The sequence below is a fragment of the Pipistrellus hanaki genome (genome assembly GCF_964339955.1).
Source record: "Pipistrellus hanaki genome assembly, chromosome: 11".
NCBI classification, from domain to species: Eukaryota; Metazoa; Chordata; class Mammalia; order Chiroptera; family Vespertilionidae; genus Pipistrellus; species Pipistrellus hanaki.
Genome location: NC_140513.1, coordinates 23,250,503 through 23,274,653, shown reverse-complemented (window position 1 = coordinate 23,274,653; position 24,151 = coordinate 23,250,503). Strand labels below are relative to the sequence as shown.

The 24,151-nt window shown below is 51.1% G+C and overlaps 1 protein-coding gene across 4 annotated transcripts in view; it reads left to right on the top strand.

Moving 5' to 3' along the window:
* Nucleotides 1-24,151, top strand: part of COL15A1 (collagen type XV alpha 1 chain) — a 91,845-nt gene that overhangs the window by 36,246 nt on the left and 31,448 nt on the right. For 2 of the 4 annotated variants that reach the window (XM_084898696.1, XM_084898699.1), the window contains 9 exons: nt 4,649-4,796; nt 8,279-8,388; nt 10,428-10,613; nt 11,851-12,003; nt 13,867-14,016; nt 14,788-14,943; nt 17,759-17,851; nt 19,233-19,358; nt 19,900-19,962. In XM_084898696.1, the coding sequence (XP_084754822.1) occupies nt 4,649-4,796; nt 8,279-8,388; nt 10,428-10,613; nt 11,851-12,003; nt 13,867-14,016; nt 14,788-14,943; nt 17,759-17,851; nt 19,233-19,358; nt 19,900-19,962 (1,185 nt within the window). Of the gene's footprint in view, nt 1-4,648; nt 4,797-8,278; nt 8,389-10,427; nt 10,614-11,850; nt 12,004-13,866; nt 14,017-14,787; nt 14,948-17,758; nt 17,852-19,232; nt 19,359-19,899; nt 19,963-24,151 lie in introns of all 4 variants that reach the window. The other 2 variants (XM_084898698.1, XM_084898697.1) reach the window with 2 other exon arrangements.

Sequence of the window (24,151 nt, the reverse complement as noted above, 5' to 3'; positions counted from 1 at the left end):
TGCCCTTTCTACAGATGGGCAAGCTGAGGCCCAGCAAGGGGAAGAAAACTGGCTCTCACGTGCATGGGCAGAGCTGAGGCTAGAGCACAGGTCCCCTGTGTCTCAGCCAGAGTTCCAGCCATGCCTTTGAGCTTCTGGCCTGGGTGATGTTGCCAGTTCTTGGACAGCTTTGATGCAGGAAGTCATGGGTCCAAAGTGGCCACCTCTGCTCTGAGCAGAGTTGCAATCCTGTGTGCCCATCTCCCGCAGCACTCCATCAGCATGTCCAGGGCACAGAATGGTGGTCTCTTGGGCCTTCTAGCCTGATGCTGCCCCCCAGTGCACCAATTACAGCTAGGGTGAACTCAGGCAAAGACACCAGTAACCCAAGGTGGCCCTGGGAGAGGGGAGCAGGCTTTGAGAGCATGAAATGATCAGGGGGAGGGGCTGCTCAGGGAGATTTTTCTAACGAAGGGGCATTGGCGATGGGCAGCTTTGGACAGAAGTAGAGGAATGGTAGGGAGGGAAGAGGACCAGCATTTGTCAACACCCGCTGTGTGGCTGGTGCTTTGTCTCTATGGCTTAACTGAGTCCTTGCAACAACCCTGCAAGGGAGGTGGATGCTCAGAAGGACAGGGTGGCTTTGCCAGGGTCACGGGTGGTGGAGTCAGGACTCTCGCTGGGCCTCCTGTCCTGGGCCTGGGTAGGCAGTGAAGGGCAGATGTGGGTGTGCATTGCAGCGGGGAATGAGAACAGAATAAATCCCCAAAGTGTCTGGAGAGGTGGAAAAGGCACTTGATGGGCTCGGTGGTCTCTGGGGCACCCCAAACACTTCCCTTCCCAGATCCCCCAACCCCACTCTCCTCAGTGGTTTTAAGGGAACCGGTATAGATTGGAGTCGCACAAAGTGTGAGTTCAACCCTGCCACCTAACACTTCACCTCCTGAGCCTCAGCTTCCTCCTTGGTGAGAAGGACGCGGACGGCTTCACAGGGTTAGTGAGAGAGGAATGAATTGGCCCGTGGGAAACTCACAGGCTGGTCCCGGCACAGTCAGCTCTCAGCCAACGTTGTGGATGCTCCTGTTGACTACAGGCTATTTGTGAGGGTGGAGGTGCTATGTTAGAGGGGCCCGTTTCTCTTGGGACCCCTCCCTGTGCATGTTGGACCCTTGTGGCTGCCCTCAGTCCTGAAGAGAATTGTGGCGCCAGGCCTGGAGGTCCTGGAGCTGCTGTCCTAGGCTCAGGCTGAGAGCACGTCCTGGGTCTCAGAACCTCCTGCGCTCCCGCAGAGACCTCCCTCCCTCCGGCCTCCTTTGCAGGACCGGGTTGTTCCATTCATTCCCCAGAGGATACTCTCAGGCGGAGAAGAGTGTAGCGTTTTGTCCGAGACTGCCCAGCGGGGAGGTGGCAGGGCGAGTCCTACAGGGAGGGCCCAGAGTGCCCTCTATCATGTCACCCTGAGCGGGGACTTCCCCTTTCACCATCTCCTGGAAGGGATCCAGGGCTGCCTCCCTCTACTTTGGGGGAATTTCCCTCTCGCTCTCAGACGTTCCCCTCCCTCTCTGTCTGGCTTCTCTCTGGGAGTGAATATTACATCCCTGTCCTCACCCTTTCCAACTGCCACCCTTCAAGACACAAGCCATGACCTGAGAACTGAATCATGGCCTTAAGCAGCCAGCCCCTCCCTCCTCACCCCCTTTCCCATTTAAGGCAGGAGTCCCCTGCTACCCCATGCTTCCCCCTGCTGAGTCAGCTTCTGCTGACACAGCTTTCCATTTCTGGAAAGTTCTATCATATGCCGAGTTAGAATTAATATCCCTGTAAGTCCTCAGCCCTGGCTGTGCATCCAAGTTGTGTCAGTATTCTGGGGTGGGGTGAAGGGTGGGGGAGAGGCAAGAAACAGTGAGAGGGGAGGTCTTTAAAAACAAAAACAAAAACTCTTGCCTAGGCTGATAGTCAAACTCAGAAGTTCTGAAGTGCTGTCCAAGAAGCTGTACTTACCAAAAGCTTTGCAGGTGATTCTGACCCACAGCCAAGATCTCTCTTCCAGCCACACCCAAATTCTCACTGTTCCCCAAACACACCCAGCACTTTCCCCTCGTCCGCACCTTCGCTCCTGGGTTCTGTCTGCAAAGAGAGCCCTTTCCGCCCCCGCTGTGCCTGGCCGGTTTCTTCTTGTCCTTCAGGACCCCGTCCGCACGAGGCCATGGCCAGCTCCCTCCCCGCACTTGGCTCTCACTTCCGCTGTCCCATGTGTCACGTTTGTTGTGTCTGAGTCTGGATCTGTGTGTCCCTGTAGCTCAACAGTTTGTGGACAGCCACCCTCTTAGTTATTTATTTCCATATCCCAGCGATTAGCCAAGGACCTGGCACATCGTAAGGCCTCGGGAAATATGTGTTGAATATGAGTGTGGGCTCAGCAAATCACCACACTTTTAATAAAAAAAAGTCTTAAGACTTGACATTCCTATTCTGTCACCGACCACATTGGTCTCCACCCACACTAACCCCCGAAAACCAACCACTAAGGGTCAGCTCCCCAGATTCACGCTCTGCCCTTGAGCAGGGATTTGTGGCCCCCTTCTTAGGAGATTCCAAAGGAGGTTTCTGGTTGACAGACTGGAGTCAGTGATTTCCTATAATTTGATCTTTGCCACCTTGAGTTACAGAGCTCAGCCCACTCCTCACCTCATTTATTGTCCTGCATTTCCTGCACCCTCACCTGCCCTACCCGCCTCATCCCAAAGCCCAATTCCCAGGTAAAGTGACTTCACTTCCAGCCACCGGCCTTGCTCCAGGCTTGAGTCAGGATTTCCAGAGACCATCAGGGGATGCCGGCAGGTAGAGGAGAGGAACTGCCTAGACAGGGTCCTTACGCCCCCGCTGGTTCACCAAGCAGCTGGGAGGAATGGGGAAGTACTAAAGGCCTTCACAGCCCCTCTGGGGGTGGTCCCTGCTCTCTGCTCCCACAGTGCACCATGGTTCCTGCCTCACTTGGCTTCTTCAGTGAAGCCTCCTGGCCTAACCTCAACTCCCCAGGCCCGTGCTCTCATTGGCACCACGGTGAACTCTCCAAGCACACACCTGCCCATGCCACGCCCCAGCCTAACACCCCACAGATGGCCCAGGCCAGAGGCAAGACTTCTCACCAAAGATCCAGCTCCCCTCCCTCTCTCTGCCTCCTGGCTCTGTCCCCCTGCTTCTGTCCTGGAATCCTTACCAAGCACAGGTTGATAGACCCAGACAATGCTGTGTCCTTTGTCATTTCAATGCCTTCTTCCATCCTTGGTTTTGGAAGCTCTTTTCATTCTTCAAGACCCAACTCCTGGAAGACTTCTAGCCCTACCACAGTTATTGTTCTGGAGATTTTACAATACAACAAAAGACACTCTTTTTTTTAGCACATAAATATTTCATATCCATTATTTTTAAAAACCCATAACTGCAGATAACTAAAAAAAAACGAGCATCTTTAATACTAGAGAAAATCTCTATAGAGGTATTGTTCTTTCTCAGACTTTAGGATTCTATTATAGTGATATTGACACATTGGTGGGCTCATACTATGGCCCTATTATGAGCACCTCCAGGCACTTTATACCCTGTAAGTAGTTATCATTGGCCCCCTTTTACAGAGGAGGAAATGAGGCTCCGTGAGTTTATATGACTTGCCCAATATAACAAAGCCAATAGGTAGAGAGATTTGTCCCAAGATTGATCGTCAGAACTGAACCATTAGATTCTAAGAGCCATTAGATCCATAAAAACTCTCCTTGTTCTGTCGGACCAGAGATTCATTGTCTATACAGTAGATTCTGACATTAAGGAAATAATTTTCTGTTAGGTAAGTGATGGCTGTGGTCATAAATTAATTCAAGAAGTCTTAGGGTCTTAATTGTTTCTGGTCCACATCACAGGTCCAATAATGGTCAGCCGGATCCTTCCTTTCATCTCCCAGCCCCTTGTGCTCAGAAAGGGATGAGACTATTTGAACACTGGCAAGCCCTGTCTCTCCAGAGCCTGGGTCTGGGGAGGATGTCGTGACCTTTGCTGACCCCCCTCTCCCCCCCCAACAAGTTTTCTGCATGGATCTCTGAACTACTCTGTTTCCCACTGTTGGGGTTTTTTGTTTGTTCCCTTTTTCCCCTAGTTGGTTGAGGAATTAACTGGCTTTGGAAAAACTGCACAGAAGCTGAAGTGCCCAAGAAAGGGAGCCACGCCCGTCTCTTATTTTTGGAGGCATTCATGGCCAGCGCACATCTGGGATTGGATTCACACAGCGTTCACTGAATGCAGCCTACTTCATTCACTTGTGTGTTCATTTACTCATTCATTCCCTGGTCTAAGAGATCTTTATTGACCACCTCCTCTCTCCCAGCCTGGGATACGGAAATGTGGTCTCTGTGTTCAGAGAGCTTTAGGCAAGTCTGGCAGAGTCTTGCTGTACACAGGACAGAATTAAATGACTCCTAGAGGCACCTTTTTCAGGGTCTGGCAACATCAGTGATGGCCTAGGTGCATAATAGGCAGGTCTAAGCTTTCAGAACTTTGTGGATGTATTATTTTCTCCAGGGATATTATTCACTGCCCTTTTCTCCTGCTTTCCTGCCAAGTAAATGTTTTGGGGTTTCTCTCTCTCTCTCTCTCTTTTTTTTTTTTCTTCCTTCAGCCTAAAGAATCAAAAGTTGAACCCATTAACATACCTCCAACTCCGACCTTTCCCTCCGAGGATTCGGAACTTTCCGGGGAGCCTGTACCTGAGGGGACCCTGGAAACCACCAACCTGAGTGCCATCCTGAACAGCAGCGCTGAGCAAGGCAAGTCCTGGGGGTGCCTTCGCACGTGGCGGTTTTCTATTGAGTGGTGACGGTGTGTCCGCCTGGGTGACGCGTGGAACGTGGAGCACCTCATTTCACCTTCTGCCTTTGACAAACAAGGTGGGGAAATCAAGTCGCCCGGCTAAGGCTCTGTGGCTTGTAAACGGCAGAGATGGCTTTTAATTTTGTGTAGCTGGACTTTCAGTCCCCAGACTATCCCTCCAGAAGGATCTGAGGTTTAACAGAAAAGCTTGTAATCGCTGTTGCTGCTTATTAAGTGCCTACTGTGGGCCAAGTGTCCATATGTCATCTCAAAGCCCAACCACACGTCTCCGAGTTGCTATTATCAGCCAGTATTGTACAGATGGAAAAGCCAGTGCTTGGAAAGGTCAGTGGCATGCCCACAGTCACACTGCTCATGAGTGGTGGGACAGAGTCGGTGCCCAGGCCTCCCTCCAGAATCCCCGCCCCTCCCAGCCTTGGCCACAGACTCCCCGATTCTCAGAGGGTCGGGCCATCTAACCTCCTGTGTGGCACACATGGGAAAACCACCTGATGGCCACGGAGGGGCAGGCCCAGGAGGTCAGTAGCAGGCCCTGGGGCAGTCCAGCCTCTTAGCTCCCCATCCAGGACTCTGGTCCCTGCCAAGCGATATGAAGGAGCACTGGCAAAAACACGACTTCTGACGTGACCCCCAGGCAGCAGCTAGTCGTGTGCTCAAGGCCTGACATCGGCCTGCGTGTTCCGCCCTTTATCAGAGGGATAGCTATTTCAGACCAAAGTTAGAGTCAACGCCAGAGCACGGAGATCTAGGTACAAGGTCTAAAAACATCCCAGATGCCCACCGTTGAGGGACTGGTTGAGCAAATGATATTTCATTCATATGTGCAGCCCTGAACTTGGTGATGCAGGGACATGTTCAAGGTGGACTCCACTAAAAAGCTGTAGGTGTGCTATGACCCTCATTTTGAACATGTTATTTATATTTACATCTATCCATATAAAACAATGTGTGTGTACGTACATGTGTGTGTGCTAGACTAATATACAACAAAATGCTATGAGTAATATTTTCTGGGTGGTAGGATTGTGGGTGGTTTTAATTTTTTTGTTTGTAGTCCAGTAGTTTACATGTCCTTTTACCATCTTACATATCATTGTTCTTTTTACTTCTGCCATCAGTGAATGGATGTTATTTTAATAACTAAACTTGGGAAATCTGTGGGTGAGAGAAGGTATGCAGCACTGAGTAGAAAAAAATTGTCTGATAATTTAATAAAGTCATAACACAGCCAAGGAGCCAGGGTGTTTCTGTGGAAAGACTGTGGGGCTGGCCGGGAGCAGACAGTTTGGACGGAAGCCCTCTCAGCCACCTTTTGGCTGCCGGGCCCGGGCAACTTGCTTAACTTTTCCGAGCTTCAGAGTCTCTGACTGTCTGTCCACAATCCTCCGTGATGAGAGGATGTGGAAGTGGTGCATGGCGTGACTGCAATGTTGTTCTCCTGGGTGAACTAGGATTTCTGAGGACAGGAAAGGAGGGGACAGAGGCTGTGGGGCTCTGGGGTGAGGGCCTCTTCTAGACTGAGGGGTAAGTTCAAAGGAGGTGGGAGCCAAATCCAGACGGGAACCCAGATCCAAGCACAACTCGCCTGTTCCCTGTGATCAGCCAGACTCCTTCTCTGGCAAACAAAAGGCCAAACAGAAGCAACGGGGCTGGCTGAAATGTTCCCGTACTTGTTGGGTAGAGTGTTCAGAGGGTGAAGAAGAGCCCGGTCCCAGCCTAGGGGAAGCCACCCGATAGTTTTATTCAGGTTTCCCTGATACCATCTTGCCCCAGGGCACACACTACCCTCACCGCCATCCTCCAAGAGATGGGGACTCTGAGGCCTGGGGTCTGGCTAGCTGCTTGCACAGTACCCCCCGGTGGTAGCAGCTGGAAGGATGATGAGAGTTACAGGATGTGCCTGTGCAATGGATGCCTTGAATAATGCAGCACCAACCTGCCCCCTCCCCTCCACACACATACACACTGTTCATACTATGGGGCATGCATGAACACAGCATGTGTGCACATGTCTGGGCATGGGACAGATTAACCTGGCTTCGAGGGTTTCTTCCAGCCACTCCCTCTCTGTGGGGCCTGTTTCTCCTCTGCATAAGGGGGTTCATAAATTAGGTGCTAACATGTGGGTCAGAGCAGGACACACACGGAGTGCATTGATAGTGGGGAGACTGAGAATGTGGGGTTCTGTCCTGACTCTGTCCACCAACTTCGAGGTGGTGGGAAAGTCCTTGTAGGTAGTTGAGATAGGCTAGTGGGAAAATTAAATGAGGGAAGGAATGAGACATGCTTAGCCCTGGGTCCAGCCTGTAACATGCATGTATGTATGTTATATAATTTCTTTTTCTTTGCTTTAGGACTCCAAGTGTTTTTTTAATTGCAAAAGAAATGTGTACTTGTGGTTACAGTTTAATCAATGAAGAATTGCATGGCCGAAACCGGTTTTACTCAGTGGATAGAGAGTCGGTCTGCGGACTGAAAGGTCCCAGGTTCGATTCCGGTCAAGGGCATGTATAATACATTGGTTGTGGGCACATCCCCGGTGGGGGATGTGCAGGAGACAGCTGGTCAATGTTTCTCTCATCATAAATGTTTCTAGCTCTCTATCCCTCTCCCTTTCTCTCTGTAAAAAAATCAATAAAATATATTAAAAAAAAAAAAAAAAGAATTGCATGAACCAAAAAAAATAGTAGTTTCGTCAGGAGGAAACCAATATTAAATATTGAGGTTTAGCCACGCGTGTGTTGTTTATCTATACACACACACGCATATATTCATATATATTTACATATTATATGTGTTATATAGTGACTATATGAATTATATAATGTTGATAAAACATGAATACTCATATGTAATTGCTTTCCCTTTACAAACATAGAATCACACTGACAATGAATGAACATTTATCCATTGCTGACTCTATGCCAGGTGCTATCCTTGATGCTTTCCTTGTATTAATGTATTTCATCCTTATAGCACATAATAAGATGAGAATTATCCCTAGTTTACAGATGAGGAATCTGAGGCACAGGCTTAAATGACTCGCCGAAGCTGGTTCTAGGCCTGCAGTTGTGGCAGAAACTGTGATAGAAGTCACATGTAATACTGCCTTCCGTTTGCTCAGCCAGCCCCTGCTGTGGGCGTATGGGCTGGTTTTTCACCTGGCACCCAAATCTTGTGCTCCGACGTTGGCTGTAACTTCGGTCTGAAATAAATGGTTACCCCTCCGAAAAGGGGCAGGGAATGCAGGCCGATTACAGGCGCATGTCTCGGGCACATGTAATACCGCCTTGGATTTTTTCTTATTTTCTCTTAATCCTGTATCCTGGGTATCTTTTCAAGTCAGTCGGTGAAGAGGGAGCTCTTCTTTTTCAAGACCACAAAGTGCAGTTATTAATTACAGAAAATTGCTCCCCAGGGTCTGGTGACATCCTGAATGACACTCTGGAGGAAGTCCATACTATGAACCGGGTCCCCATTACAGACCCTGGCTCGGGGGATGGGGCCTTCCTTCATGTCACTGGAGAGGTGAGTGAATAGTCAATTCCATTTGCTATGTCAGTGGTATTTTAGACTGGATGGTGGCTTGTATTGGGCACCTGAGGGGGCCACTCGGGTTTTAGTTGAATATGGTAGAGACTGCCTCCCTCCTGCTGGGACAGGGGCAGCAGGAGTCCAAGGGCTCCAGAGGCCTCCAGGGATGCACCAGGGGAAGAGGGAGGGGGACACAGCTGGTGCTCACACCTGCCTGGGATGAGTGCTGAGTCCTCACCATGGCACCTGCCTCCCTCCCGCCCAATTGGGAAGATGCACACCCTCTTCTGTTCTTTGAACCCTTGCTGGACAGCATCAGATTAGCTACATGTGTGTCCACTCTATGGTTGGGTAATTGGCTTTTATACCCACAAAACCAATTTGTAAGATGCTGGACACAGTTGGATACCAAAGTTAAACCAATGTATTTTTCTCACAATGGCCCACAGGGTCAGCTCATCCTATCCATTGTCCTAGGATGAAAAATCAGATATGCTCATACTCTCCAAGTCACTGTCTGATAACAGCCTATTTCCAAAGCCCAGTTCAGTGTGATATAAAAAATGCAGTCCCTTTGTCTCCCAAATTCCATGGAATACGTATTCAGCTCACCAAATGCTTTGTAGTGAGCAGAAGAAAGGGGAGAAACCACTTAAAATTCTCTCCGAAGGAATTCTTACTCTCCCAATAGGAGGTGTTTTCCTTTGCTTACATAGCCCGGAGGCAGAGGGAGAGGCTAATTTCACTTCATGGTCTCTCAGCACATCCCACATAAGTGGCCTGGTTCCTTTTTTTTAGCATGTGGAAGGCACCTGATGACGGTGGAATTGTACTTACCTTGTACAATTAATTAGTTAGTTGTACTTAATTATAAAGCCCTTTGGGACTTTAGCTGAAGTTCTGTCAGAAAGAGTCTCATTTTACTAGTAAAATCTGTAACTACAATACTTATTCTCTCCTTTTTTTTGTATGTATGGTTTTGTGCTGTGTTTTTTGTTGTTGTTGTTGTTGTTTGTTTTTTACAATAATTCTGCAAGGACTCAATATGTTATATGAAAAAAAGGTTCTGTTGTCAAATGTTTAGGAAATGTTACACTAATTTCTTCCTTATAGGCTCTGAGAAATCCTGCAGCAAGGAAATCTATCTAACTTTGATAAGTTTTCAGTATCCAAAAGAACTACACTTTTGCAAACAAAACAAAACAATCCCCAATTAAAAACAGCCACCACTTTGGGAAACTGAGATCAAACATAGTCAGTTTGGTAGCACCTGCAGTCAAAGCTGCTCTACTTCCATTCCCTGCACCTGCCGCGTAACCTTCCAGGAAGGGTGTGCATCCTGAAGGAAGCTAAGTCACAGAGAAAGAGAGGAAGCAGGTGTCAAGGCTGCGAGGACAAGGAGGGTGGAATTGCCTGCAGGTCTCGAAGCAGTCATGGGCAAAGACTTTTCTCTTGTTCCTATGGCTTCTGGATGGGCACGTGGGAAGGTCGCAGGGAGGCAGATGTGTCCAGATAGAGGTGTCGGAGCTGGAGCAGGCTGGTTCAGGAGGCAGTGATCTCCCAGCCACTGGTGGGTGCAGACAGGTGCTGTGCAGTCTCTTCTGTCCCTGGGAGGCTGTGCTTCTGGGACTATCGTTGGGCTGGGGTGAGGTCCAGGTAAGAAAGTGCTCAGCCGAAACCAGTTTGGCTCAGTGGTAGAGCGTCGGTCTGCAGACTGAAAGGTCCCAGGTTCAATTCCGGTCAGGGGCATGTACGTTGGTCGTGGGCACATCCCCGGTGGGGGGTGTGCAAGAGGCAGCTGGTCGATGTTTCTCTCTCATTGACGTTTCTAGCTCTCTATCTCTCTCCCTTCCTCTCTGTAAAAAATCAATAAAATATATTTAAAAAAGAAAGAAAGAAAGTGCTCAGAGGGAAAGAGGCTACAGAAATGCAAGTTGACCAAGAGGTGCAGACAGTCTGTTCTCTCCAGCCACAGGCACATTGATCAGAGCCGTGGGCACAGTGACGCGGTCCCTTGCGATGTCTTTTTTCAGAGTCCACACACTGTAGAAGACTTGGCAACAACAGTAGCAGCCAGAGAAGCCAATGTGACCATCAGCACTGCCTGGGAAGCCGAAGTGACCGTCAGCACTGCAGGGGAAGCCGAGGAGGGCAGGGTGCCCACTGGGGACCCCACCCTCTCCATGCCCACCGTGGAACCTGGGGAAAGGGCCACCCCAGTAAGTAGCTTGGAGTGCATGCTCCACTTCACCTCTTTCGGGGGGGGGGTGCGGTAAGAGGGGGGAGCCATCTCAGTGGAAGCAGTCACTGTCAAAATGTGAGTGACAGCCTGTGGGACCACGTTTGAGGAGACAGTAATTTGGAGGCTGAGTCATCTGTTGACTCATTCAGCAGATTGTGGGTGCTGCTCTGGGCTGGGCACCAGGCACCAGGTAAATAGGGTAGACCGCTTCCTTGGGCCGAAGGTAAGAGGTGCAGTAGGAGAAGCACATGGGGCTCTAGCAGCACCCAAAGGGGCCAGAATCCAGACTCGAAGCCTTCCTGGGGAGAGGATGCTGAAAGTGGGACCAAGGGGATGCTTAGAGGTGGCCTAGCAGATATGAGTGAGGCAGATGTTCCAGGAAGTGGATCAGCAGGAGCAAAGGCTGGAGGCATGAGCACGAGCATACCAAGACCTGCTGGGTCAGGTGTGAACAAGGAAAAGCCGGAAACGTGGCTGAAGGGGCCTCTGAGTCTGCCCAGGCGTGTTGCGAAGAAATGGAAAGTTGCTGAGGGCATTATAGAAGGAGGTGATGTAGTCAGAGTAGGTTTTAGAGAGGTCACCTGAGCCCGAGTGGAGAAAGGATGGGGGAAGCAAGCCTGGAGGCAGAGTATGGTTCGGTGGCTGGTGTTGGCTCTCTCTGGGTTTGGTTAACAATGTGAGATCCTGCCAGGATTCCCACCGAGTAACGGATGGGAGAGCTGGGTCTGCCAGAGGGACTATTGGTGACCTTGGGGAGGATAATGAGGGATGGAAGGCAGAGGGCACTGGGCCAGGAGAGTGAGGAGAGCAAGTGGTCAGTGAGGCCAGAGAGCCCCTCCCCCTCGGAAGCTGTGCATCCGGGACTGGGTTTCGTCCCAGCACTACGATTTGGGCGCTCGGTGGAAGCTTCACTCTCAGGAGTAGTGGAAGGGGGTAGATGGCAGCTGATGAGTGCCAGCCACTGAGGTTGGCAGGGAGGAGCGGGATGGACACCCAGCCAGAATACTGGCCAGGGTGCTCACACCTTGGGTGGTGTGCAGGTCAAGGTTTCCGTGTGGGTGCCCCAGTCAGGGCAGTGGTATCAGGTGAGGTTTGGGATGTGCAAATGCTTTGAAGTGACAGGACTCGCGTGCAGGAGGGGTCCTGGCTGTCTGCTCCCTCCAGCCGGAGGGCTGTAGATCACTGACCTGGTCCCCGTGTTGTCTTCTCTTCAGAGTCCAGAGACTGAAGAAGGCTCGGCAGAGATATCAGGGGAGGAGGCCGAGATGCCCACAAGCACTGACCGGGACTCACAGGCCAGCACAGTGGCCACCGGGGAACCGGCCCTCTTCATGTCCACGCAGGAGCCTGAGGAAGGGGTCAGTCTGGTAAGGAGCTGGAAAGTTGAGGTCATGGCTGGGAGCAGACGTTGCTCTCTCAAAGGGCCAGTCTTCATTCTGTTCAGCAAATCCAGAGGAGCCTGAATGGGTTGGGGGCACCTTCCTGACCAGACACTCCCTCCTGAGGGGGAGGGGGGTAGTGAAGCCCCTGCAGGTCCTTGGGGAGCCAGCTGGGGGGGTGAGTCAGGGACATGGGGGTGAATCCCAGGGCTGGTACAGAGTCACCGCCTCCAGCAGCAGAGGTCAGGTCCTGCTGGGCCCTGAGTAGGAGAGGTGACAGGGCTCAGCCATGGCCTGTTTCTGAGCATGCATAGAGGCTGTCAGAGGGTGGTGGAGGGTTGGGCGCAGGCAGGCCCCACAGGGTACAAGAGCACAGCCAGGACTTCTCAGCCCTCTCCTTGGGGGTCATGGGGACTCTGATCCCAGCTCCTAAAGTCAGGACATAAGGACATCCCTAGAATGTCCCTAGAATGAGTATCCTGCAAATTCTTCAAGCTCTGCAGACTTAAACCCGAACTCATTCTGCTCCTCCTGAGTTCCCAGCTCAAATGAATGGGAGCATCGTATCCAATCCTAATCCAGACCCTCTTCCCTCTTTCTTCCCTCCAACATCCCATCAACCACAAGATTTTTTTTTTTTACCTAAGCACATGGTAGACCTACCCTTCAACCCTTCTCCAGTGTCAGATCCCCAGTTCCCACCCAGGCAATGGCTGAGGCTCCAGCCTGGCCAGCTCCATCAGCCTCCCTGACTCCTCCTGGTGGGGGCAGCCGTCCTGCAGACACCGCTACCGACCTGGCCTACAAGGCTAGCAGGGTGTGGCCTGGCCAGCCTCACAGACAAGGTCTTGGACGCCACCCTTCCCAGCTCTCAGCCTTTCAGCCTTGTGACCTTATAGCTTTTCCACGGCCCCCTTCTTGCCTCATAATCTTCCCATACCATCTCCTCTCTGCCCGGAACCTTTTCCTCCCTCCCCTCTCCTTAGTGCCTGCTTATCCATCAGAGTTCAGCTTAAACACCACTTTGTCTGGGAAATGCCTGCCCAGATTTGTGAAGTCTCCCCACAGACACGTTCATACCTGCACTTCTCGGAAGGTCTCATCATCACTCTAACGAACAATGAACTTGGTGACTAGTTCATTTCTGGCTCACTCCCAGGCTGCAAGAGGCAGGATTATATACATCTCGTTCATCTGTCTGTTATCATCCCTGCACATGGCGGGTACTTGATGCGTATTTGCTGAGTGAGTTATGAGAGGGAGATGTCAGGCCCTCACACAGCCACAGCGCTGGCCTTTGAAATCATTCCGCAAATTTGCTCCCAGCCTTTCACCTCTGGCCTAACCTCAGCCTTGAAACTCTACAGTGGGGAGGCTACGTCCTCACCAGCTGACAGTCTGCTCACCCCTGGGCAGTTACAGTTACGTGTTCTATTTTAATGAACCAAAGGATCACCGTCACCTTCTTTTCCTTCCTCTTCTCCTTCCTCTCTCGACCCTCATCCCTCACTCCCCGCCCCACTTCTCTAAGGTAAAGCCCTGATCACAAGGTGAGGCTGCTAGGCACCCGGTCCCCGTTCTGCCAAGCCTTGACTCGGTAAAAACTCGAACTTACCCAGCAGGGCTGTGGAGGTGGTGACTGTCCAGTGAGTGAGGATGTGCAGGCTCGGTGCCCTGGAGCGGACCCTGGGAGATGGAATGGACCATCTGAGAGGTCTTAGATGAGCAAGGGAAGGGGCACTGTGGCCAGGCCAGTTCCCTGGTGGCCTGGAAGTGTTCTCCCTGCGGTCACGCACCACCATCCAGAGGCGAGGATCAAGTGGCAGGTCCCTCACGCCAGTTTTGTTTCAGGGCCCGGTCAGTGAAGGGAGTTTGACAACAGCAGCAGAAATGCCCCTTAGCACCTGCGAGGATGAGGAAGAGGAAGAAGCCAGCAAGGTTCCTACCAGTGGCCCCCCTCCTGGCACACTCACAGCAGCCCCTGAGCAAGCGGTCACGTTTGTAAGTGCTCCCTCCCCCCCACTCCCCCTCCCCTCGAATTCTCTGTGGCTCATGGGAGGCAGAGAGGGCAGCATCCTGAGACAGGAGCAGCTGCCTCCTTCCCAGCCACAAATGCCCATCCAGATTGTCAGAGCGCCAATGGGTGGCGGGGGGAGGCACTAACTTCAGCTCCTTCCATGGAGGGAGCATGGCAGAGGCGTCAGGGGAGCAGATATCTGTCTTGACCCTGCTACCTCCTAGCTTGTCCAGGAAGAACCCTCTCAGAGCGAATGGCCAAGGCAGGAAGGGGTGGCTGGGAGGAGGGGGCAGTGGCTGCCCCATCACTGGGCATGGGGGCTTAGTGGAGATGCGTCGTTCAGAAGGGGAGTGCGTGCTTCTGTGGATGTGTCAGGGAGAAGAACAGGGGTCAGTAAGAAAGGGTTTTTTTGTTTTTTGTTTTTTCCCCCCCACATATTTTATTGATTTTTTTACAGAGAGGAGGAGAGAGGGATAGAAAGCTAGAAACATTGATGAGAGAGAAACATCAATCAGCTGCCTCCTACACACCCCCTGCTGGAGATGTGCCCACAACCAAGGTACATGCCCTTGACCGGAATCGAACCTGAGACCTTTCAGTACTCAGGCCGAAGCCTATCCACTGAGCCAAACTGGTTTCAGTGAGGGTTTTGAAGTTGGGCTAGTCCCACAGAAATGACAGTCACCCAAACTCCCGGGCAGGCAGCAGTGTGCCCGTCGCACCACAGTGATTCCTTGTCTGGGTTTCGCTTCCAGGGTCCTAATGAAGACGACTTGGCAGCAGCCACCACGGAGGAGCCCCTGTCCGGGGCTGGCCCGGAGGAGTCGGGCAGTGTTCCCCCCGAGGGGCGCCCGCTGCCCATACCCACGGTCACTCCTGCCACAGCGGTCCCTCCAGTCACGTCGTCGTCAGTAAGTGGTGCAGAGGTGGGAAAGTTTACAGAGGAGAGCAGGAAAGGCTGAAATCCTGGGAGGAGCCTGTCCCTGGCTTTCTCAGGTGCGTTTTCCTTCTGGTTTGCAAACCACCCAGTTTGGGCTCTCGAGGGGCCTACAACCTGGGGAACACACAAAGAAGCGGAAGTTTGTAGAGGAAAAAGCAAGAGGTATAAATCTAGGGCACCTGGCTTCGTGTCCCATGCGTTGAGAGCTTTCTGGCAGGCAGAGCTCACCAAAGATGCAAAGGCCCATTTCCAATGTCAGGAGGTCCCCACACTGGAGGTGGGGAGCCTGAAAGATGGGTCCTGGGGCCGGGACTGCAGAGGGAATGGAAGCATCAAAGATGTGTGTGTGGGGAGGGGATCACGCCCCTCCCAACAGGAGTTTCTGGCTGCACCTGTGTGACCTCACACACATCCTTTCTTTTCTTTGGGCCTCATTCTCTGCCTGTGAACGAGGGTGGCTGGGAGGTCCACTCATCGCACCAATGGTGCTTCATGCGTTCCACCTCCTACCCCCACCTTTTGGAGCAGAGCAGAGAGGAGGCTGGAATATTTGAAAACAAATCCCAAACATCGTCTCATTTAACTCACCAACCTGTCCATGTGTATTGCTAATAGGTTGATCTGGACCTTTTGCTTTTTCCTTACCCACAATGCCATTATCCATTTCACAGTGGTTCTTTCCTGTGGTCTGATACCGGAGTTTAAAAAAATCTTACTGATGTTTGTTTGAACCTGGATCCACACAAGGTCTACATGTGACGCTCGGTTGCCGTGTCTCTTAAGTCTCTTTTCGACTGTGATTGTCTCCTCCCTCTCCCCTCTTCTCCTCTGAGCCATTGAGATGTTGACAAAACTGGGTCAGTTGTGCTTAGGCCCACCGTGTTTTCTGCTTTGGGCAGTTGGCACGTGGGGAGGGCGTGGGGAGGTCAGCTGTGCTGGTGGGAGTGCTGCTGGGTTTATTCCTTCTGGGAAGTTGCTTGTCAGCACATATCAGCAACCATGAAACTGCATACTGTTGACCCAGAAACTTCTAAGAACCCATCGTCAAGGAGCATTTGATACGTGCAAGGATTTCAGTGTGTTGTCTGTAGTAGAAAAAAAAAAATCGGACATGGTTTACCTAGCTAACCGTGGTTAGTTGAATTAAAATATATTCAACTAACAGAACATATGCAGCTATTAAAATTATATTTATTCAGAGTACTTTATGATGGGGGAAAATACCACATAATGTTAAGTGGGAAAAAAGCTGGTTATAAACTTGAGCATATTGTGTGGTCTTAACTATTTAAAAATAGACACACGCAAAAACCCTGGAAGGAAATACCCTCCCTAAATGTGAGCAGTTGTTGCCGCAGAGTGGTAGAACCGAGAGGGTTGTTTCCACCATCCCCTTATGACTTTTCCAGTGGGATTTGTGAAAGCTCTCAGAGGAGAGGTATGTGTGTGTGGGTGGGAGTGGGAATGTGGGTTGGGTACTTGTGAGGGTGAGAGAGAAAGGAGAAAAGGAGACACAAACACGCAGTACTTCATCCTGGCATATTACTAATGGAGAGAGATCACCCTTGAGTGCAGGAGTCTGCGATGCATAGAAATGGATGCCCTGATTCCTGAGCAAATGGTTTAAAGGCACAGTAAGGGCAGTCAAGAGAGCATCCACTCTGGAAAGTCTTTAGGATAATTTTAAATCTTTTGTTACCCAAGGCAGTGAGTGAGAGAGGCATCTAAGACTAGTTGTGCAACAAAACTGTAGCAAATTTCCTCTCTGTCTCTCTCTCTCTTTCTCTCTCTCTCTCTCTATTTGCTCAAGAATAAAGTGGGTATCATAGTACCTACACTTTGAATTGTTGTGAGGATGACATAAGTTAATATATGGGAAACTTTACCTGGCATATAGTATATGCTCAACAAATTAGTTATATCGAGTTACTGAGCAAATGAGGTTCAGAGGGAGTTAAAGGTTTGCTCAAGGGCAGAGCTCCCAGCAGTTGAGTAGAGATGAGTTTTAGTGTCTGGACTCTCTACTTTTGCTTCCTGCACTGTCCATAACCACCCCGTTTCAGACATGATCAGACATTCCACCTGAGAAATGGAATGACCTCATGGGTACCACTGTGGGATGAACAGCAAATTCCACAGTGGTACCCATGAGGTCATCCCACTTCTCAGGTAGTTTGGCAAATAGAACTTATTATCTGCTGGGTGCTGGTGACATAGCAGCGGCTAGATGTTAGGTAAATACCAGAAGGGTGTTTAGGGGATTTTATTTTGTTCTTTGGAGGAACTGAAGGCATTCAGCAGGTATGTGCTGAATGCCTTCTTGGTGCCAGAACTCACTGGGCATCCAGAGGTGTCTCGGGATCGGGCTGACCCAGAGGAGTCCTAGTCTAGAGTGGCTGATGGACCACACACAACTGAACTTCAAGTCAGGTGGTCCTGGCATGAAATCGAGACCTCAACACAGGAGAGAGAGAAATTCTGTCTGAAAATGGGGTGGGGGAGTGGTCACTAAATGGGCCTTGGAGAATGAGTAGGGATTTGAAAAGCAAGAAAGGAGGTTGGGGCGAAGATGTGAAAGCATGTAGTACGTTTGAGGACAGTTGCGTGTTACTGCACAGCCGGGAGGTGGTGAGGAGGAGGGTAGCTGCAGAGTGGGAGAAAGGGCTGGAAGGAAAGGCAGGTGCAGAAGTTAACAGAGCTGCAGAATGTGGGAAAACTTTCGGTGCTGTGGCTGTCCTTGGGGAGTGGCAGTGGAAACAAAGTTGTGAGAGTGTTTTTCTCCGCAGGTGGGAGCAGAGGCCGAGGGCTCTGGCCTGGGCTGGTACCCAGAAGTCGGCTCGGGCTCTGGTGACCTGGGGCCCAGTGAGGAGCTGCTAAGAGTGAGTGTGAGGGGTGACACAGCCTGGTGCCTGGGTGGCCTTCCCCAGGGAGAGAGGGAGGGAGGGAGAAAGAAAAGGAGGGAGGGAGGGGTAGGGGAGAGAGGGCGGACACCAGACGGAACAGATTGGCCACCATCAATAATTGTTGAGGCTGGCGGTGGGCTCCCGGGAGTTCATGATATTGTATATCTTTGTATACATTTCTCCACGTCGATAGTTTTGTTCAGTGAGTAAGAGCCTAGGTTTACATTCAGAACCCCACCTCTCCACCCGCCTCCTTCCCCTGGCAGTCTTCTCCAGCAGGTGTGTCCATGGCCGTCACCTCCACAGATTGGCTCTGCCCCCACCCCACCTCTACATTAGAGACCTTCTGGCCTTTCCTCTAGTTTCTCATTTTGGCTTCCAGACTCTTCCTGAAACCCTCCCTACCCAGAGGCCACCCCCTCTCTCCTCTCCACTCCTCTTCTCCCTCCGGGGTTTCCTGCTTCTCTGGCCTCCGGCCCAAGGCTGGGCCCCCCACTGGTCTGTCCCTAAGTTGCCCCCCAGGGAGTACCTCCCTTCAGCAGGCACAGTGGACACCATTGTCCCTGCCCTCAACCTCAGCGCCCTCTCTTCCTTGGGGCGCCTGTGCCGAATCCCCACACAGATGGCTCCACTCAGCCCTGCCCACGCGCTGTGGGTGGTAAGGGTTTAGGATTCGCTGCGTGGATCTTCCAGGCTGATGGGGTTGGCCGGCCCAGACAGAGGCTAAAGAGACTAGCACATTGCAGGAGGCTTTTTAACAACAAGAGCTCGCACAACAGGCAGTGTGTGACTGACCTCTTGGTTAACCAGAAAGTGAGGATTCCAGTGATTTGGGTTTTCATTGTGTGCATACACCTGAGGAGAAAGCATGATAAGATGGGCTCAGCAAGACCTGGGTTCAAATCCCAGCTCTTCTACGAAATAGCTCTGTGTGTGACCCCTTCAGCAAGTGATATCCTCTCCCTGAGCCTCAGTTTCCTCACCTGCTAAGTGGGCACACCCGTCTCTACTGGTAGGGTGGTTGTAAGCCATGGAGAGAATGGAGAGAACGTATGTGCTCAGTATACCTGTATCCCCTCCTCTGATGTTTCTTTTTTTCTTTTTTTTAATATATATTTTATTGATTTTTCACAGAGAGGAAGAGAGAGGGATAGAGAGTTAGAAACATCGATGAGAGAGAATCATCGATCAGCTGCCTCTTGCACACCCCCTACTGGGGATGTGCCCGCAACCAAGGTACATGCCCTTGACCGGAATTGAACCCGGGACCTTTCATTTCACAGGCCAACGCTCTATCCATTGAGCCAAACCGGTCTCGGCTCCTCTGATGTTTCTTAACAGACTGCCTATGTTTCAGGGTCCCCCGGGCCCCCCGGGCCCACCTGGCTTACCCGGGACTCCAGGGAAACCGGGAACGGATGTGTTCATGGGCCCCCCTGGATCTCCTGGAGAGGACGGAGCTGCCGGTGAACCTGGGCCCCGGGTGAGCTGCTGAAGTCCCCCCTCACTCGCCCCCCCACCCCGTGGCCACAGGCCTTCCTCAGCCAGGGAGGGGCATGCAGAAGGCAGGCCCCCATGCTCTCTAAGCTCCCCATGGAGAGTGAGCAGCCAGTTAATGTTTGTAAACAAAAGTCCCCCGCAAGTCACTGCTCAGACTCACAAGAAGCAGCAGCTAAGAAAAGCATCATCCTACACATTGTTTTGCTGCTTTAGTCAGTCCATGCAGGAAACGCAGACTCACGTGGGATCCTTGAATTATAGGCCTGGGGTAGGAGCCCCTCAGAGAGCATCTAGTCCCACCCTGCGCCCCATTCCTCCGCAGAAGCCGACACTGGACCCTCGTCTGTAGGTGCTCAGCCTCCGCTGGCCAGGCAGGCATCCCGCCGTAGACCAGGCACAGGCCCTGGAGCCACCAGCCTCACCTGCTGGGTCCTCCCGACCCTGGCCTCCTTCTGTAGGAAGACTCTGTATTTGATTCTTTTCAAGGATGATGTTGTAGGTTGATTGTCACTGATGTTCTCCAGGGCCCCAGGGGACAGCCTGGACTTGACGGAGCCTCTGGCCGCCCCGGGACAAAAGGGGAGAAGGTAAGAGGAAGGTGGCAGCCACCAGGCCCACACCGCCCCTCTCTGACCTCTAAATCTGACCTTGTATCTTCTGTGAAAGACCCTCTCTCACCCCTTCCTGGTCCTCTCTGCTGCTGTCTCCGCCCAGGGCTCTTTATGCCAGTCCTGAACTCAGCATCCACCCTGCCCACTCCTGCGCATCCCCAGCTCAGTGAAGGGCACTACCAGGTGCCAGTTACACGGACTCAGAAACAGAGTCCGCTCCGACTCCCTTCCTCTCCCTTTTCGGCCACGATCTGTCCGGCGCCAGGACCGGCCAATCTGATGTCCACTCTCTCGCCCTCTGTCCATCCTGGCCTCACTGTCATCTCTCCTTATGAGCACTGCGGCATCAGGCTCCTCACTGGTGCCCCAAGCTCCCACCCGCAACGCAGCCCCACCCACCTGCCCAGGCCACTTCCTACAGTGGGGTCCCCTCCATCACTGCCCTCTCCGAGGAGAAAATATCGTTGTCTCCCCACTGCCCCCAGGAAAAAACCATAACTATGTGCAGAACCCTCAAGGCTCTTCCCGACCTCCACCCCCCACCAGCCCTCAGATGGCCTCCAGTCAGCCAGCCTTACTGAAATGCTCTTCCCCACAGCCTCCTGGACCTTGCCAATGGTGTTCTCTGTCTCCGGTGTCTTTCCCTCCCTCGTTCTCCACGGCCCCATTCAGATATGTCCTCCGGGAAGCTCTCCCAGGTTCCTTCCCAGCAGAAAGCACCCCTCCTTCCTCCACTTCCCATTGGCACAGTATTTATTCTGCTGGGACCCCGCTGAGCCAATGACACTACCGCTGTTAGCTTATCTGTCCGCTCCTACCCTCTCCCTGACAAACACAGAGTCCCAGGATTGTCTGTGAATCCTTAAAACCTAGCACAGGCCTTTGTTCACCTTGGATGAATGGATGCAACTTCTTTCAGGTGCCATTTTCATCTTCCATTCCCAGAGTCTTGCCTGCCTTCACTCTCTTCCTTCTCTGTGAGCCTCTAGTTGCGCTGTGGGCGGGGTTCCTGCTCCCCCGGTGTTCCCAGGCCGGTGGATGAGATCAGCCATGTACCACCAAGGAGGGCAATAAAGATAAGACCACCTCCTAGTGGCGAGCCTTGAGTTTTCCTGGGGTTTGGAAGAGGGAGGGTCTCTCCCAGCTGGGAGGAGGGCAAGGGCTTCTGTATGCCCTACCTGACTGTTCCATGCCACCACCCTCACTGAGCTGCATTTCCAGTTTCTGTCAGTTTTCAAGTATGTTTATTTTAATTGAACCAGTAACTGGATTTTCGTGGAAAGCTCATTTCTCAGAAAAAAAAGAAATAATTGCCAGGCTTTATAGAACTCATTTTCCATGTACCGACTCTTTCATAAGAAATTAAATTTTGCAGGAAACATCACAGACCTACACTCATCTTCCCTGTTCTTACCAGCTTCCTTCCCTCCACCCCCAACCCCCGCCCAAACCCCCACACACTCGTCTGGCACTTAAAAATACCCACGCCCATATCCGCACACATACACCCGCGCACACACACATTGCGGGCGCGCTCAGCAGCTGCTCAGGGAAGCAGCCGTGCCCGGAGCAGCAGGCTAGCTCAGATGTAATTGTTGAAGACAAGTCTCATTTCCCCCTGAAGTTTGCTATGAGTCCTAATTTTGTCACCCTGTGTATATACAATATATATGATGCTTCCTGGTGAAGTAAAAGCAGAAGCAAACTCAAGAAGAACTTGCAAATTTGCATCCAGAGAGCTCACGGGGAAACTTACCCATGATGTTTACCTTAAAAAAACACAAAAAAACAAAAAACAAAAGGTAAACCAAGGAGCATGGTTTGGATATAAAATAATCAAATCATGCTAAAGAAAATAATTTCAGGGATATAACAAACAAAAGATCCAATGATACATTTTTAAATGTATATATGTAAAATACATTTAAATGTATATATTTAAAATACATTTCGGAGAGGAAGGGAGAGGGTTCTACAGCAATAGTTCTTCCAAACAGAGGCTCCACAGCAGTGACCCACAGGTTGAGAACTGCCAGCAGAGTCGCCTAAGACCATCGGAAAAACACAGATACTTACATTATGATTCATCCCAGTAGCAAAATTACAGTTATGAAGTAGCAACGAAAATAATTTTATGGTTGGGGGTCACCACAACATGAGGAGCTGTAATAAAGGGTCGCGGCATTAGAAAGGTTGAGAACCACTGGTCTAGCCACGGAGCAAAACTGGCTAGGGCATTTCTTTCATAATCTGAATCATTCATTGTCTTCTTCAGTCTCCAAAGATGCTAGGACAACCAGGTAGAAAAGAGTGTGTGCTTTGACCTTTTCTTCAGTGCCCAGAATTGCTGAGGAACGTGAAGCTCCGAGAAAGTGGCCTGGAGTCATCTCACTGAGCTGCTGAAATGTCAGTGTCTGCATTATCTTTTCCACAGTGTGAGAGAAGTGTCAGTAAATCATCGTTACCTTACCTTTCGCCACGTAATCCCAACGTGGCTCTGAGCGAGTCTCTGGGTCTCGTCTAATAAAGAGAAGAGAGGGTACTTACTGCTCCGGACCCTGAGCAGCCCGCTGCTCTTGACTAGGGTCCAGTCATGGGTTTAGAGCTTGTAACGACACATTTCAATGAAACATTCTGATACTGGCCTGACTTTCCATTTTATACCTTATTTCATCATCAGCCATGTTTGGTACAAAATCAGGATTGCAGGCCTCCGTGAAACTAAATAAACCGCAGTCCCTTGTCACGGTAGTGTGTTGAAATTATCGTTATAACAAACATCATGAGCAAAACCAACAGGCACCCACAGGCACTAAGCTGTGCTGTCTCAGAAACCACAACAGAAAAAAAAAAAAAATGAATCCATGAATTTATTGTTTTTTTGATGTTCCTGTGTGAGGATGTCTAATAACGACCTTAGCAAATCCAGTCAGCATAATGAGCTGATATGACTAATCATCCTAAACCATGCTTTTGCCATATGCAGCACCCCTTCCTGCGCCTGGTTCTGTCCCTGGGTTTCTGTTGTAACTGATCTCGCCATATTTCCCCGTCGCCACTAGACTTGCAGTCGTGCTGGTTGGGATTCCAAGGTAGTGCAGAGCCTAGCACGGTTCTCTCAGAAAGGGACGGAGTACAGCTCTACCGCCACCGTTTGGGGAGTCTGAGGTCTTTGCTGACCCTTTTCCCTGGGGCTCCCACTTTTCACTCTACCCGCTCATGGAATAGGAAGAGCTCGTCCGTCCCCAACCTGATCTGCTCCTATTCCAAAGCGGTGGCCCCGAATCTGTGAGCCGGTGGAATGGGCCCAAACACTGTCTCCCCACACGCAGGGCCTCCGTCACCTGAGTCTTTCCGTTGCTCTCTCTCCAGGTGTGTCTCTTCTGTTGTTCAGGCCTTCTATCCTGTTCTTTCTTCCAACGGTTTTATATTTTTATTTCCAAGATCTCTACTTGATTCTTTTCCATAACCACTCTTCTTACTTCATAGTATCCTCCTGAGACTATATATCAGATCCTTTAGACTCTGATTGGATTGTGTTCTTAACTCTGTCCCCTCAGGCGCATACATTCCATTGTTGGCATTGTTGCCTTCCCTCAGATGTGTGGTGTTTTTGTTTGTGGGTTTGCTTTCAAAGTTAGACTCCCTCTTGGTCTGTTTTCTGTGTGTGTTTTTACAGATTGTTGGGTTGTTGGGCAGTAGCTACTGTTGGGACATCCGGGTTTCAGGAAGGGGATGGGAGGGGTAGGATGTGCCATCAGGCAGGCACCTCAGCAGCTGATCTTATGAGTTTGGGGTGCCCCTAGATTTCTCAGGGTTCCCCTACCCCTGGGCCGCTGCCCTATCTTTTGGTTCCAGGAAATAACTCCTATTGTTCTTGGACTGGCAGTGGGAGTGGGAGGCGAGGGGAGATGGGCAGGGCTCCTTGGCTGTGCCTTGTTCCAGAATTTCAACCATGTCCCAGACAGAGCCACACCCTCCTCCTGGCTTCCAGCACCACTTTGCCCGACACTTCTCTCCCCTGGTTTCTCTCTGGGACTGGAGCCTCTGGCCTTGGCTTTCCACCTGTTTTCCCTTCCGCATTCTTCGCTGTTTCAGATTCAGTGTGACTCACCCTCTGATTTTTTAGCATGACTTTTGGAACTGTCTACTCCGCCATCTCTAT